This window comes from Grus americana, chromosome 21 (assembly GCF_028858705.1).
Source record: "Grus americana isolate bGruAme1 chromosome 21, bGruAme1.mat, whole genome shotgun sequence".
Taxonomy (NCBI): Eukaryota; Metazoa; Chordata; class Aves; order Gruiformes; family Gruidae; genus Grus; species Grus americana.
In genome coordinates this window covers 7,578,511-7,592,535 of record NC_072872.1, presented here as the reverse complement: position 1 = coordinate 7,592,535, position 14,025 = coordinate 7,578,511, and the positions used below count along the sequence as shown (strand labels likewise).

The 14,025-nt window shown below is 38.4% G+C and overlaps 2 protein-coding genes across 22 annotated transcripts in view; one reads left to right on the top strand and one right to left on the bottom strand.

Annotated features, from left to right (window-relative positions):
- Positions 1-239: 239 nt before the first annotated feature.
- On the bottom strand, positions 240-9,760 carry RER1 (retention in endoplasmic reticulum sorting receptor 1). Of its 6 annotated transcripts, none has more exons than XM_054849993.1 (8): positions 9,650-9,732; positions 6,710-6,825; positions 6,349-6,434; positions 5,698-5,802; positions 4,486-4,585; positions 3,936-4,014; positions 3,694-3,829; positions 240-2,794 (listed from the first exon to the last, which is right to left on the bottom strand). In XM_054849993.1, the coding sequence occupies exons 3-8, from the start codon at positions 6,427-6,429 to the stop codon at positions 2,705-2,707; spliced, it is 591 nt and encodes a 196-aa protein (XP_054705968.1). In that variant the 5' UTR covers positions 6,430-6,434; positions 6,710-6,825; positions 9,650-9,732; the 3' UTR covers positions 240-2,704. The 6 variants fall into 6 exon arrangements, with proteins under 6 accessions (XP_054705968.1, XP_054705964.1, XP_054705963.1 ...); XM_054849989.1 differs by having other exon boundaries at positions 6,746-6,825; positions 9,650-9,731; XM_054849988.1 differs by having other exon boundaries at positions 6,746-6,825; positions 9,106-9,704.
- Positions 9,761-9,895: 135 nt separating this feature from the next.
- The window catches only part of MORN1 (MORN repeat containing 1), a 97,028-nt gene continuing 92,898 nt past the window's right edge, over positions 9,896-14,025 (top strand). For 13 of the 16 annotated variants that reach the window (XR_008580133.1, XR_008580140.1, XR_008580139.1 and 10 more), the window contains exons 1-4: positions 9,896-10,361; positions 11,324-11,422; positions 11,870-11,963; positions 13,124-13,211. Coding sequence is in view for 2 of the 16 variants with exons in the window: in XM_054849995.1 (XP_054705970.1) it covers positions 11,406-11,422; positions 11,870-11,963 (111 nt within the window). In the remaining 14 variants the exon portion in view is untranslated. Of the gene's footprint in view, positions 10,362-11,323; positions 11,423-11,869; positions 11,964-12,747; positions 12,910-13,123; positions 13,212-14,025 lie in introns of those variants that run through there. The other 3 variants (XM_054849995.1, XM_054849996.1, XR_008580144.1) reach the window with 2 other exon arrangements.

The following is a 14,025-nucleotide window of genomic DNA, read 5'->3' as shown; positions in this document are numbered from 1 at the left end:
TCTAACACAGATAGGGAAGAAGCTGACTTCAGCCACAAGAGCCTCTCCCCTCTTTATGGCAATAGGGCTATTTCAGCTAAGCCAGTATTTTAGAGTATAAAGGAGGAGGGATTCAGCAACATCACCTCGTCAGGGTTTATTCCCGTAAGTTATTATTAGTTCAGTTATACAAATATTTGGAGCAGCAGGGAAAAAGACAACTGTTAGTTGTTAACATATCTTGTCATTCTTGCAGGGTAGAAAGTGTACAAGATGAATTTATTTGTATTCTTTAAATACAGATGGGAAGCAAAAGCCAGATGATCCACTCTGTGGATCGTGAGTTACAGTTTCAATAAATCTTTCACAAATGGCACTGAATATGGACTTGGGGTGGCAGTGGGAAGCGTGCTACAGTAAGAGCACTTTGTTTAAGATGGTTATTTGTACTGCAGAGATCCTGGTTAGCTAGTTAACAATTAAATCTCCGAGTGTTGTCACAAAAACTCTAATAGTTTAACTTTTCATCATATCTACAAATGCCAGAAAAAATAGTTGCTGGTAACACATCATCATTACTGTAACAAAAGCGATTTCCAGAGCTGTAATACCATCCCTTTCTTACACCAGAAACCTTTCAGGCATCCCTCACCTATTTAAAACTGTCAAGGCAACAGTGAAAGAAAAAAGGTCCATATCATGAATCAAAACATGACTACCTAAGAAAATCACTGCCTGATCTCCTTACTAAGGAAAAACATTTAGGTGCACATAGAAACAAATAAGAAGCAATTGATGACTGCAAAGTATCTGTGAAGTTGTCAAGCCAAGTTTTTCACACATTAATTTTTAGCACTTTTAAGTGATAAAAATAGAGCAAAAGTTTCACAAAATGCCATCAAACTTGGCTGGCCGTTGCATGCCAAGAGTCAGCTAGGGAACTACACCATTGTCCCAACATCATCTACAATCCATATTTCAAACCTGTTAATCCCACTGAATGCAGAGCATCTATGCCCACCTAAGAATGAGAAGGCATTAACCTCAAGCTGCCACTAAGTTCAAAATTAAGTGGAGGTAAAAATGTCTAATTTGCAATGCATGTCATTAACACTCTGTTGTTTAGTAGGAGTCATCCTAGTTGCTAATTTTAACATTAATAAACATCATATTCTCTCCCTGATTTGCCCATATTATTCAGAAACTCCAGCAAAGTTGAAGGCAGCTTCTCCAAGTCAGGGCTTTCAGATTTTTATGCAACGAACTGCAAGCATCCATGACTGGTACTTTTATAAGGCCCTTTCTGGATACTGTGTTCCCATAATTTTAAATTTTGACATTATTGGTTTCCACACTGCTAATAAAACACACACAAACAAACAAAAAACAATAGGTCAATGCAAACTAAAACTACCTGTCATTTCCCCAGGATGACTGAAGACTGATTCCAGAGCTCCATAATGACTTCATTTGACAAAATCAGATGAAAGGGTTCCTACATACATTTTTTCCGGTTAGCTGTCTGTTGAAGTTGTCACTATTCTCCATTCAGAATCTTCAAAGAGCTAATCTTTTCCTACTTTCTGCAAGTGAATGCTCCCTGAAGAGTTGAAAAAGGCATTGCATGAAGATAAAATGAGGGTAACCGTTATTGAAAAGGAGTCATAAATACTGTTAGATCAATATATGTATATAAAGATAGAGAACAAGTAAAGGGGGACACTGTCTTTTAATAAATTTTGGAATTAAAAAGTCACTTAATAAAACTGCAGTTGTATCACATGAAAAAGTTTACATGCAGGTCATTTATCTCTGCTTTATTTTTCCCATAGAAAATGAAAATCTGTGTTAAAACCCACACCGTTTTTCTGCTCTGGCCAGTTTGGGTATATTCTGAAGGGGCTGCATGAAGTCAGCTTAAATTAATCAAGAAACCCTTAAGTATGAAAGAAACTCCAACTAATAACAATTAAAATATATATATTTATAATTCCAGGTCCTCAAAGGAAATTGTGATAGAGGTTGAACAAAGTTTTGAGTCATCATGAAAAAGCCCAATTTTAGCATCTGCTAGGAGATGTAAGGTGAAACTGGCATTAAAACCCAACACAAATGAGTTACTTTAGAAGCTATGTGAGTATTTTTTCCCTACTGCAAACCCCATAATTTAGTAAATTTCTTATTCCCATATATATTTGTTTGGTTATAAGTCGGTAATACCATGCATTTAGGAAATGCATTTAGGAAACTGAAGTTCTGCATTTTTTAGGTCTACTGAATTTTTCTATGAAAACAGCACACACCCATGAAGCAGAAAACAGCATCACGTGTGCCATCTTACATTTTTCCTCCGCATATGTGCACAGCACTTCAGGGTGATAGTGAACAGGAGAACTACGTAAAAATATCCAGCTCTTAAGCCGTTAATCTCTCCAGTGCAATGGATCTTGAAAGAAATACGTTATCCCAAATCCACGGGATTAATCAAAGTTTCTCCAACTTCTTACAAAAGATAATAAACTCAATGCAATTTGGTTAGAATGCCAGTTTCTTCAAGAAACTGATATTTCAGATAAAAATAGCAAGATCCTCTTAAAATGAAAATTCAACTGCTTTGTCACCACTCTGTTAATAATTTTTTATGAAGAAAAAAGGCATTGTTACAATGGCTCAAAATCGTTCCTTTAGTTAGAAGTAGAATTGGTCAACAGGTTGATTGCATCTTCTAGCTAGCAAAGGTCTTTCCCACATCTTCTTTCCCTTTGTATTTCCTCTTGCCATGTGTGAAGGGTATATATCTGTACTTTATCATGTGCTGTAAAGAAAAAAGATCAATCTTTGAGGCAAGAAACTTACATAATGTTTACAAAATTGTTTTACAATACACACTGTAAACTACAAAGTCCTCTAGAAAGATAGTTCTTCAGTTTTGTAAAGGTAATGAAATAGCTTATCATACCCCAGTTTACTTCTAAACAGGGGTATGAGCCCAATCTTATAAATATCAAATTTGGGTATACCCAACAACTTATACAGTACAGTGAAAATTACTGATTGGGGGAATCACAGGAAACTGGAGAGAGCATAGAGGTATTAATTCTTTACTACCGCTTAATATTTAATTTACAACTTTGAAATTCAAACAGTACCTATGCAAAATTCTGAATGTCTGGGAAAAAAATTGGTTCTCCTCTTAAAATGCCAACAAACCATAAGTAATTTGTCAAAAACGTTCTTAATTACTTCCCTATGTTCTTCTTCCCCTTCTCTCCTTCTACTTTCTTGTACCAACTTGTCAGAACTTCCCTTTTCACCCATCAGAGATGCTACAAGATCTCTTCATTAAAAATAGCCTTAGTTCACTGAAGAAAGTGGATGAGAAATTATAAGACTCATCCTGTATAAAAAAAGATATTGAATTCTGAGATCAAAACCTTTTGAAAGCAAGCGTAACATTTTTGTAATGTAGCACATGAAGACTTCTTTTACCAAGTACTTTTGTTCCCCATTGTCAATATTTGTCAGAGTTGCAAATATGCAACATGAACTAACGTGTTCAATGAACACTTGAATGTTAGTTCAAGAGTTAGTTGTTCAAGTCTCTCTAGCAAAAGAGGTGCGTGCAATACATTTAATACCTCTGAAGTGCTCAAGTGGAACAATACTGTAAATTCTTACATCAGAAATGCTACTGTCTATTACTTGGCAAGTTACCTTGATTTGCCTCTTCATAGTGATACAAAATAGCATAATGAAGTACATCACAAGGATTGGCCAAAAAACAGGAACGTTGAAAGCCTCGAAGAACGTACATGCCATAGCAACCAGGATTCCTTTAGTGGCAGAGTGCCTTAAAAATAATATTAACAATTAATCCTTCAACCTCAGCTACCACTAATTTGATGCAGATATTTATTTTTTCCAAAAACAGAGCATAAGCAGATGGATCCACTCACCAGAATTTAAACTCTGGGAGCCTTCTAATGAAAGGCCGAAATTCTTCATTTTGCCTTGTAGGTAAGGAAGGACCATCATCTGAAAAAAACAGAAAAAAAAAAACAAACCACAAACCCCCTTACACTAATTTTCCACACTGTTCGGACTGCAGATTTTTTTTGTCTTTAAAAAAAAAAAAAGAAAAGAATTTTCACTGTTACACACAGATTCCAGTGGCTGTTCTAATGTAACTTAACCCTGATTTCCCAAAAGAAAATAGGTAACAAATGACTGCCAGGTCGCTTGAGTTACTATGGGGAGAACTTAAGTCACATAAACGTTCTTTCAAAACATAGAAAACTAATACAATATGGAATATGTTCAAGCCCTGGGGAAAAAAAGACAAATTTTATAGTAACTCCTGATGTCAAGTTGTATAGATTGTTTTCAAGTCTAAAAATACCATTGGATCATACTAAAGTTGCACATCTGTACACTACTGCATCAGACAAAAAGAGCTGGAAGTTTAACTAAGTTCAAAATTATCGCAAAATGAACTATTCGTCATACCTGAATCTTCCATTAAAGAGGGGTCTACCTTTGGCGACAAGAAAGCTATGAAGAGATTTAGATGGTAGATTCCCAAGGCATATGTCACAATGTACCAACCCTGAAGCAGGGAGGAAAAAAGAGCTAAGATTAAAGTCTTCCTGAAAACCATTTTCAGATACTGATTTATCAAACAACCTGGTTTTTTTTGCTTCCTTGAGAAGTGCTTTTCCACATCCTCACATTAACACAATAGGTTTTCTGGACTCATTATAAAAATATTAAAAATTTTCACTGTATAAAATAAGCATTCTGACTCTAGAAAAACATGAAATCACCTTTATGAATCTACTTCTTCTATCTGCGTACTGACAGATAACATATGCAACAGTTTTCTTTTAAAGCTACCTAAATACTGACTAAACTTACTGCAATACAAAAAAAATGAGCCTTTTTAAGCTACACATTTTCTAAGGTCTACTACTGTAAACCTAATACATTAATCAAAACAAGCCTTTAGAACATGAGAGTAGCGGAAATCCCTCATGTATTGATGGATTTAATATGAAAGCTTTTGTCAGGTATTCGGTCATCAGAAAAGCAGCATAAAATAAGTAAACAGCATAAAACCATCACTGTTTTAATCATCTTTGCAGGCTTCAGTCTCTTAAATCTTCCTATTACTACCACCTGCATAGCTTTAACATTCAATCTGTAATCTTCAGGTTTTTGGGAATAACAATTCTCAAGTTCTTAACTGAACTGCAGATTGGCATGAAATAGAGGCATCTGATTAGTGGAGATACGGTCTGCCACTGGCCTGCAGTGATAAAAACGCCGAAAAAGCAATTCTTTATGGTTTGCATGACAGAAGGTAACCACTGGCTCCCAAACATATTGTTACATAGCTTTAAAAATAAAAAGTAAAAACTTAATTGCCACAGAGTTTTCAGAGGTTTATTATGTAATTTCATCACAATTAATGGAATAGTTCCACTTTCTGTTGCCATCAGAAGAATATCCCCAAACATTTGCACATTTTCCGCTCTGAAGCACCAAGGTTAACACCAACAAGATGTGCTCTTTCTTCAGGCTAATCTACCTTCTACTGCATGCTACACGATACCATGTGTAACTCCAAAATAACACCGTATTTCAAAAACTCTCCTAACACAAAAAATAGAACAGCAATGATATCTAAAACTACTTTAGCAGTAAATTCAGTTTTCTTACCTGCAGTAAATAAACTCTAATCATGTAGATAAAACTCAGACCCAAAGTTACAATCCATCGCACTGCAGTATATGGAGTAGATTTGTCTAGCCAGGATTGGTAGATCTAGGAAGAAATATAAAGTGTACATCTGTAAAATACATGATGCACAATGAATTATGTTTATTACAGAGTGGCATTAGAAATAGTAAGCATTTGTGAAAAGTATTTTGGGAAGGAGAGTAATGTGAAACATTAATTAAGTTTATTTATAATAAAGAATACAAAACACACACTTACAAGCATTTGAAAAGTTCTATATTTTTACAAAGAAAAAAAAATTCTTAATGCTTTGGGCATCATAAAGCAATTTAAATTTTCAATATTTTATGCAAGTTTACTTTCCTTAAGATGAATCTAACATGAAATGTGAAGTTACTCCTCATTTTTGACAATAACAACATATATTTTCACTCTGCAATGTCACACATACGCATATTAAATATTTCATTAAGCTATGTATTATAATGTTATCTATTTTTAAAAGGCTTCAAAAGAAATCTTTTGTACAGGTTTTAGTGTTTCAACAATTCATCCAAAAAGTAATGAGTTTAAGAAGCTGCACTGAGACCTGCTTCTAACAGAGTCAGAAAAACCCTATAGAAAACCAACCTGTCCAAGTCTTGAGAAAAATCTATAGACGACAGAAGGCTTTCCATGAACTGACTCACCAATACTGTCCCCTTCTGACATGGTTGCTGTGGAAACAAAACATGATACGTAGGTAACATTTAAAACAAAAATCTAAGCTCGGGGAAGCTTTACAGTGCATTATTGGAACCAGTATTTACATATGATACTCTTGCCCTGTTTGAAACAAATTATTTTTAATGAAGTATTCTTAAAGAGAGGATGTTTATTCCAAAAGAAGTTAATTTCCAGAAGAAATTGTTATGAAAGCAAAGAAAAGGGTATTTTACAAAGGCAAGACAGGATCCAATCCATTTTAGGGAAGGAAAAAACAAGTCCATACAGAAATGCAGGAATGAGCCTTGTTAGACATCTTCACCTTGATAAGGCAGGAGCTGAGTTATAACATCTAAGCCTTGAGATACGAACTGCAGCACCACCCTCCTGTCACCTCAGTTTCTAAAGGCAAAGAACAGAACCAAAATAAATATTTTTTTAAAAGCTGCTTAGGATTTTTAAGTACTGAGTAACTAGGTAGTGACATTTAAGTTCAGGATGCTGTACATGAGCGGTTACAGACAAAAAACCTCTACTATAAGTACCTAAACCAAAACACTGCACACTGCTAGAATTATTCAATGAGTTTATCTCTCTCTTGAACATGAAGAGCTCAGTAGCCACAGAAAAGTTTTATGCATGAGCAAAACTGTACAGTAGAAGGGCCAGGATTCTGAATTCAGGTAAAAAAAATTAACCAAGGGAATTATTTTTTAGTACATGCTTCTGTTACCGATTTAAAAATCTTTATATTTTCAGTTAAGCTCAACAAAGTCTTACAGTTCACTTCAAGACATAAAACAACCAAAATAAAATGGATTCTAAAAAGAAACATTTTTGCCACATCACCAAAAGCAATCCCTGACATTACTTCCTGGAGTGCTCATCTGTGGGTGGGACTACACAACCCAGGGACAGTGGGCGTACTTTCAGCCCTATATTAATACCTCAAGAGCCTGAGATGATAATAAACATATATGAAACATTACTAAATCAGAAAAATTTAAATTATCTTAGATGCTGCAATACAGTGACTGCCACAAAAAATAATTTGAGACCAAGTACAGTCTGGAGAGGCACAGAGCCTTAAATTTTCAGATGCTTACAGAAAAAAAATATACAGACTACATCCTGTGGAATCATTAGTAAGTAGAAAAAAGGAGTCCTGTTACACTTCAAAAGATAAGGGGATTTGTTATGAGGCTTCAGGAGCTGCAGTCCACTTTAATTCAAGCTATAGTTAAAAAAAAAAATCAAATAGAAACCCATACAATATAGATAGAGACTTCTTCATTACAGGGAAAAGGAAGTAATTATTATTCTCTCCATTCACTGCACTGCAGAAGCAAGAAGTTACTCAGCATTATTTCCTGAGCATAATTTTGTGCTTTATTTTGGGGGTTTTTTAAATGTCCTGACGCATAAAGCCATAACAAAAATATATTCAATCTATTGATCAGATAGCAATTCTCTAAAAATCACTAATATCAAACCTCTCATATTCTTAAATTTACAGATACCTCCACAGCAAATACGGGCTATAGATAGACATACCATTACCTAAACGGTAACCTATGCAGATCAAGCAACAAATCATGTGTAGGTAACGCCACTGATGGCTTTATGACGAAGTAGGCCCTTTGCCTAAATTACATTCTATGTGGTTATGTATGACTGTTTATCATACATACAGTTCTTCCATAGCAGACCGGGAAATACAACCAGCTACCACTGCCTGTTTTACTGAAAAGAAACCTCTCACTGGCTCAGTTTAAGTAGCATAGACTGAAGTTTATCACATGACATAATTTAGGTTAATATTTCTTATCACTTTAAAGCTTCACTTAAAAGAACATCTGTGACAATTATCAAGAAAAGCAGTCTTTGGCATTGCTTGGAAGGTAGTTTACAGTTAAGAACACGAGTCAGATCTCATCGGTTTAAGGGAGTAACTACATCTAAACAGTAGCAATCCCTCTTTCATCATGTAACATCAGACTTTACTGTTCAGCATAAGTTATGATAACTTAAATGGCTTCTGCCATTTCAGCAAAGCCAATAATCAGAAAGATATACGAAGATTAATATAACAAACAATTGAATAGCTTGCTACTAGGAGAACACAGACTGCTGCTAAAAGTAAACCACATTAAAACGTTTTTCTGAACGCTGAAAAATACCAAGTGGGCGAATGCATGACCTTCAACAATTATGCTTTTTACCACAATTGTTATGGTAATATCATCACAAATACCACTGTATTGCCGAGTTTTTAAAAATGGCAGGACCTGGGGCAGTAAAGACATTTAACTTATGCTTCACATCATCACATACAGAGAGGCACAGAATTTTCAGACAACTCTCTGATCGTAATACAGATTTTTTTCTTAGATTTAAAATACAAATGAAGCACATCACTAGCAAAATCACATCACCGCTCATACAAGTTTCTTTATCACACAGGGGAAAGGTCTTTGAAGAGTAACACACTGAAGTAATTTATTAATAACAAGGTGAATGGACAACCCCTGGAAAATAACCCATCGGTTGTGCACACTGGTTTTTTTATCCTAAAAAAGGCACTGTTTAGTTTTATCCGTTACAACAGCAGCCTTGTCTGTCAGAAAGTCACTACTGCCTAAACAGCAGGAGCTGCATGGCACCTGCGCTCCTCGCATTTACCTGGAAACGTGGACGTCACGCACCCTGAGCACTAGCTAAGGCCAAACGCTGTTGGACAAAAGCGATACTGGACGCTTTGGGGAAAAAAAAAAAATCAAAGCGCGCGAAGGTTGGCACAGTTTTGGCACAGAGACCAGAACGAGAGGCGCTCGAGGCAGCGAGGGCCCGCTGAGGTGAGGAGGGCCCGGGCACGGCCCCGGGACAGGGAGCGGCTCGGCGAGAGGGAAAAACGAGCCCTCCGGCAGGCCCCGGGAGCCCTCCGGCCGGCCCTGCGCGCCCAGCAGCAGCCCCGCGGTCTCCGCAGCCGGAAGGCGGCGACCGGCAGCGCGGCCCAAAGACCGCCTAGGCCGCGGATGACGGCAGTGGTCGTCGAGCCCGAAGAAGCCCCCGCGCTCCCGGAGGGGCCCCTCGCTCAAGGCGCCGTCCCGCCGGGGCCTATCGCGGCCTCCGCCCGCCGAGCTGCCCGCACGCCGCCCGGCTCGGAGGCGCAAGCTCCCGCCCCTCCCGGGCCCCCAGACGCCGACGCGGGGCACCGGCTACTCACAGGCGCCCGAGCCGGGTTCTTCCTTCCGTTCCCCCTCCCCCCACTTCCACAACACCCAATATAGCGTCACTAGCGGGGAGAAATTCACTTCCGCTTCCGGGGCGAGAGGGACGGGATAAAGACTCAGTACTGCCCCGCCACTGGCCCCGTGGGGGGAAGTGGGCGTTGCCGCGGCGCTGAGCAGTGAGGCGGGAGATAGGTGGCGGTACGCGAGGGCAGCCGGGAGAGAGAGAAAGGCAGGCGGTCGCGGTCCCGGCTACAGGCAGCTGCTGACGCTACCGGCAGAGGGAAGCGTGCCTGAAGGCCGCGCTGCGGGCGGGACGCAGCCAGCAGGAACCGAGCTGGTGCGGGTTGTGTGCCCTTTAGCGGCTGCGCAGGCGCGAGCCCGCCCTGCTGCCCCGGGGCACTCCGCCCCGCGCTCCCGCGCAGCCAATGAGCGCGAGGAGGCCGTAGCCGTGGGCGGTGCCCGGGGCCTGCGCGGGGCAGATGGCGCCGGGTGTGAGGTGGCGCGAGCGCAGTCTCCTGTCGCTCCCCGTCGCCTTCCCGCCTCGGGGTGTGTGGTAGCCAGCCTCCTCCGGGGCAGGTCCCGCTGCGCCGCCTCAGCCTGGCCCCTCGCCTGGAGGAGCCGAGGACGAGTCTCCTGCGACCGCGAAGTCCGGTCTCTCGTTAAGACGAAGAGACGCTAAGCCCGCGCTCCTGTGTTTAGGCTAATGTAAATACAAGCGCGTCTCGTCTTATGGGTTTGCTTTATTTTCTGTGCTAGCGTTCTTGTTTTACGCAAAAGTAGCGTAGTCGCTGGTGCTTTAGCTTCTGGCTGTCTGTGTAGTCTAACACTTGTAACCTCTAGATGTTTAAGAACCTGGCTGCCCATTACAATGTAAAGTTAATATAAAAAGCAAAATAATATATTTATCTTCACATAAATGTTGTTTATACTGAAATTTTAAAATAGGTATAGCTGAGTAAAATTAGTGCTTTTGCATTACTAGTTATTAAGTATTCAATTTAGACTTTAATTGTTTAAATAATGTCACTTCTCTTTTAATGTGATGGGCAGGGTGTGTGTAGAGGCCTCAGGTGGGTCTTGTCAGAGGAATTGGGGCACCTCGGGTGTACTCAGGGTCCTCACCTGAGGAGCATAAGGGAATTGAGCTTGCAACAATCCTTTCAGTTTCCACAGTCCTTTTAGTTTCCTTTATTTTTTTTTTTTAAATAGAGTAGTTTGTAGTCTTTAAACCTTTTGCATGCTATAAGACAGAACAAGAAGGCAGACAGATCCCTCTTTTTACACAATACAGTAAATGATCATTACCTGTAAAACTAGCATAGCTGTAGAGCTTACAGCCTGCTGGGAAAGTCAGGTTCTTGACTTCAAGAGTTTAAATAACTGATTCCATTCTGTCCCATTAGAGCCCATAGGGAAAAATTTGATTTAATGGATTTAGGATTTCTGCCTTGTATGTACTTTGTAAATCCCTTCAGCTGGGGTCAATGTTTAGGTGCTAAGATAGTAAGTCTTAAGAAAAGTCTAAAGCATGTGAAGGTGCTAACAATACATACATACAAATTTAATAATGTAAAAGAGAAAAATATGAGACAGTTTCAGCTTTTGAGTTGAAAACAGGTGGACATTTGTCTGTTAAAAGGGGTTACAAGTACTGTTTTATTTTCTAGGTCATGACAAGCTGTTTTTTAAAGATGGAAGTTACTATGAGGGCAAGTTTGTCAATGGAGGAGTTATGGGGAACGGATTTCAATGCTGGGCATCAACAGGTGAGCCTGTTACTATTACACACCTTTGTAAAAAAAGAAAAAAAACCCCTCCCCTTAAATTCTGCTATATAAATACACATCAAAAGCAGCCAAACTGGGTTAGTCCAAGTTGTCAGACTTTTAAGATGTTTACTGAAGAGTTGTACTTTTCATATTTTCTTGGTGGCCTCTCAATTTAGGCTGGGCTAACTTTCAGTCACCTCAGAAAGTTAGTTAATCAAATGTGTTAATAGTAGAAACCAGAAACGTGTATCATCGATTTTTGATAACAGTCTCAGCCCTTCAAAGATGCACGTGTGTGCAGGCTTGTGCTTGTACAATGTGCTCCACAGGATCAGTTGAAAGATGTTAAAGGATTTAAAGAATTTGAATAAATTATCTGTTATGGAGGGATATCTCATGCATAATTTACTAAGGGAACATTTCAATGAATTCACTCTCTCCTAGTGTCCTGAGCAGAAAGAAGTTCTTTGAGTCAAGATCTGTCCCAGTAAGCTGCTCCAGAAAAGAATTTCTGCTGTTTCTGTTTGTTCCTGTGCAGGTAAGTCAGTGACTTCTCCACCTGCCTAACCCCTTTAGTCAACAGTCTGTAAGGGTGACAGAGAATAAAGGGTGACCACATGGAATACAGTGTATTATATAAATAAACCAGGTAAATACTTGACAGAAAAATAGTTATGTGTCATTCTAAGATCACATGTACATCAGGAAATTCACTGTACAATACTTCTAGTGCTAAGCAGCTGACTTTTCAGGCTTTGACACAGAGCATGCCATCAAAAAACTGTTAAAGTGACTATGAAATTCAAGTACTACTTTTATATGTTCCTTAACCATAAAAGAACATACTATGAATCTTTTCTTTTTAACACATCACTGTCAATTTTAAAGACCAGAAGGATTATGATTCATTAGTTTTAAAATAAAGACTGAATGAGCACGTTTATCAGCTTCATTAGACAGCATTAATAATAAAAGTAGTTGCAAATTATAAACTTCTAGGCTTCTAGAATGTCTTCTATTTAAGACACTTTAGGCACAGTTACTCAGGTTTGTAAATAATTTCTTAATTGACTCAAATGTGACCAATTTAGTATCCCTGTCAAGCTCTATGTTAAGGTATTTATACTGAAGTTACTCAGTGGTGCTGGTGCTTGCAGTACCACTGAGTAGTAAGATCTCTGGAGCAGCAGTTTCATTGTGTATGCAGTCAGTTGCCTGCTGTAATTTTACTATAGACATTCATCCTTTATAAAAACTATATGTGTGGGGTTTTTTCCTCATGTGTGGAGTGCATAGTACTAATCACTGTGATTTTATTGAAGGTGGATAACATTCTGCTAATTAAAGCCGACTATAATTTGGAAAAAAATTAGAAGGCTCTCACTGAAAAGTTGCTGAGTAATTACCAGAAATGCTGAGGCTCAAAATGAATGAACAAACAGGATTTTAATTTCCACCTTGTTGAGGGGCATATCATTCTCTTTCTCCCAGATGGAAGGTTGGAATGCTGTGTTTAGAGAGCTGAACTGTGCCATTTCACTGGTTGCTTGAAGTTCAAGGAAAGGCCCATAAGAGTGTGGACTAGATTTGACTGCCACTGCTTATTGATATTGGCTTGCTTTCTCTGATAGTCTGGCGTATCAGGTCACCAAATCTGTTTTCCTTTAAGAATTTCTTATTTGTTTTTCACTGGTTTAGGAATGAGGATTATTATGAAGCAGCCTGGATTCTAGACAAGTGTCAAGGTCATGGAACATTGCCTTGTGCTGTTGGAACAGTATATGAGGTATATAAAGATTTATGAGAAACTGTACTGATTTGTTTGGAAAAGCTCAAAGGATCATGGTAGAGGATGCTTCAGGCAGATAAACAGAAAAGGTCCATGTTTAGAACTAGTACTGTTAATTCATTTAATAAATTCAGTCCCCATTTTTAATTGAGTAACCCATGAAGAGATTTCAAATTTGATATTTTTTTAGCATAATCTGATAGCATTTTGTATAGTTGAGCTTCAGATTCAATTTCAGTTTGACTTTTCGTGGATATGTAGTCTACTTGGGAGTTTTCTTGTGATTATTATTTGGAGTGTTCCTTATTTGTAAAACAGAAGTAAACATAATGATTTGGGATTGGGAGGAACTATAGTGTATATATGTATAAGCACACATGAATACTCATACTCACCTACTTCAAGATAGAAAAATCAGGGAATATATTTTCAGTGTGAACTAAATGACAGGATAAGATGTGATGTGGATTATTTTCCAGTAATTCAGTGAGATGACCTTGAGGCCTGGGACATAAGAACCAAATGTGGTTGTAGCATGTAAAGGAATTACTGCATGAGAAATGAAGAACAGGATTCTGTCACTGCAATCAGTGTCTGAGGGTTAAAAAAAAAAATCAGAAATTAATTACTGACATTTTGAGGACCTAAATGAGATAAAATCTGTGCATGTCTTGGGAATTTTTTTACATTTTTCTTATTTAATTTGTAATAATTTCTCTGGTAAGTGTTTGAAGAGAGCTATTCTTTGAAGAAGTAGCATTTTATACTTTGGTAGTAACTTTAGAACTTGAAAACATAACTCTTCATTGTT

What these genes read in the sequence shown, in the direction of transcription:
- RER1 (XM_054849994.1), bottom strand. Translation starts at nt 6,429, where the DNA reads ATGTCAGAAGGGGACAGTATTGGTGAGTCAGTTCATGGAAAGCCTTCT. An exon ending in TTAGAGTTTATTTACTGCAG is followed by an intron (nt 4,586 to 5,697) that starts GTAAGAAAACTG and finishes TCCCTGCTTCAG; the next exon opens with GGTTGGTACATTGTGACATA. An exon ending in CTCTTTAATGGAAGATTCAG is followed by an intron (nt 4,015 to 4,485) that starts GTATGACGAATA and finishes TGTTTTTTTCAG; the next exon opens with ATGATGGTCCTTCCTTACCT.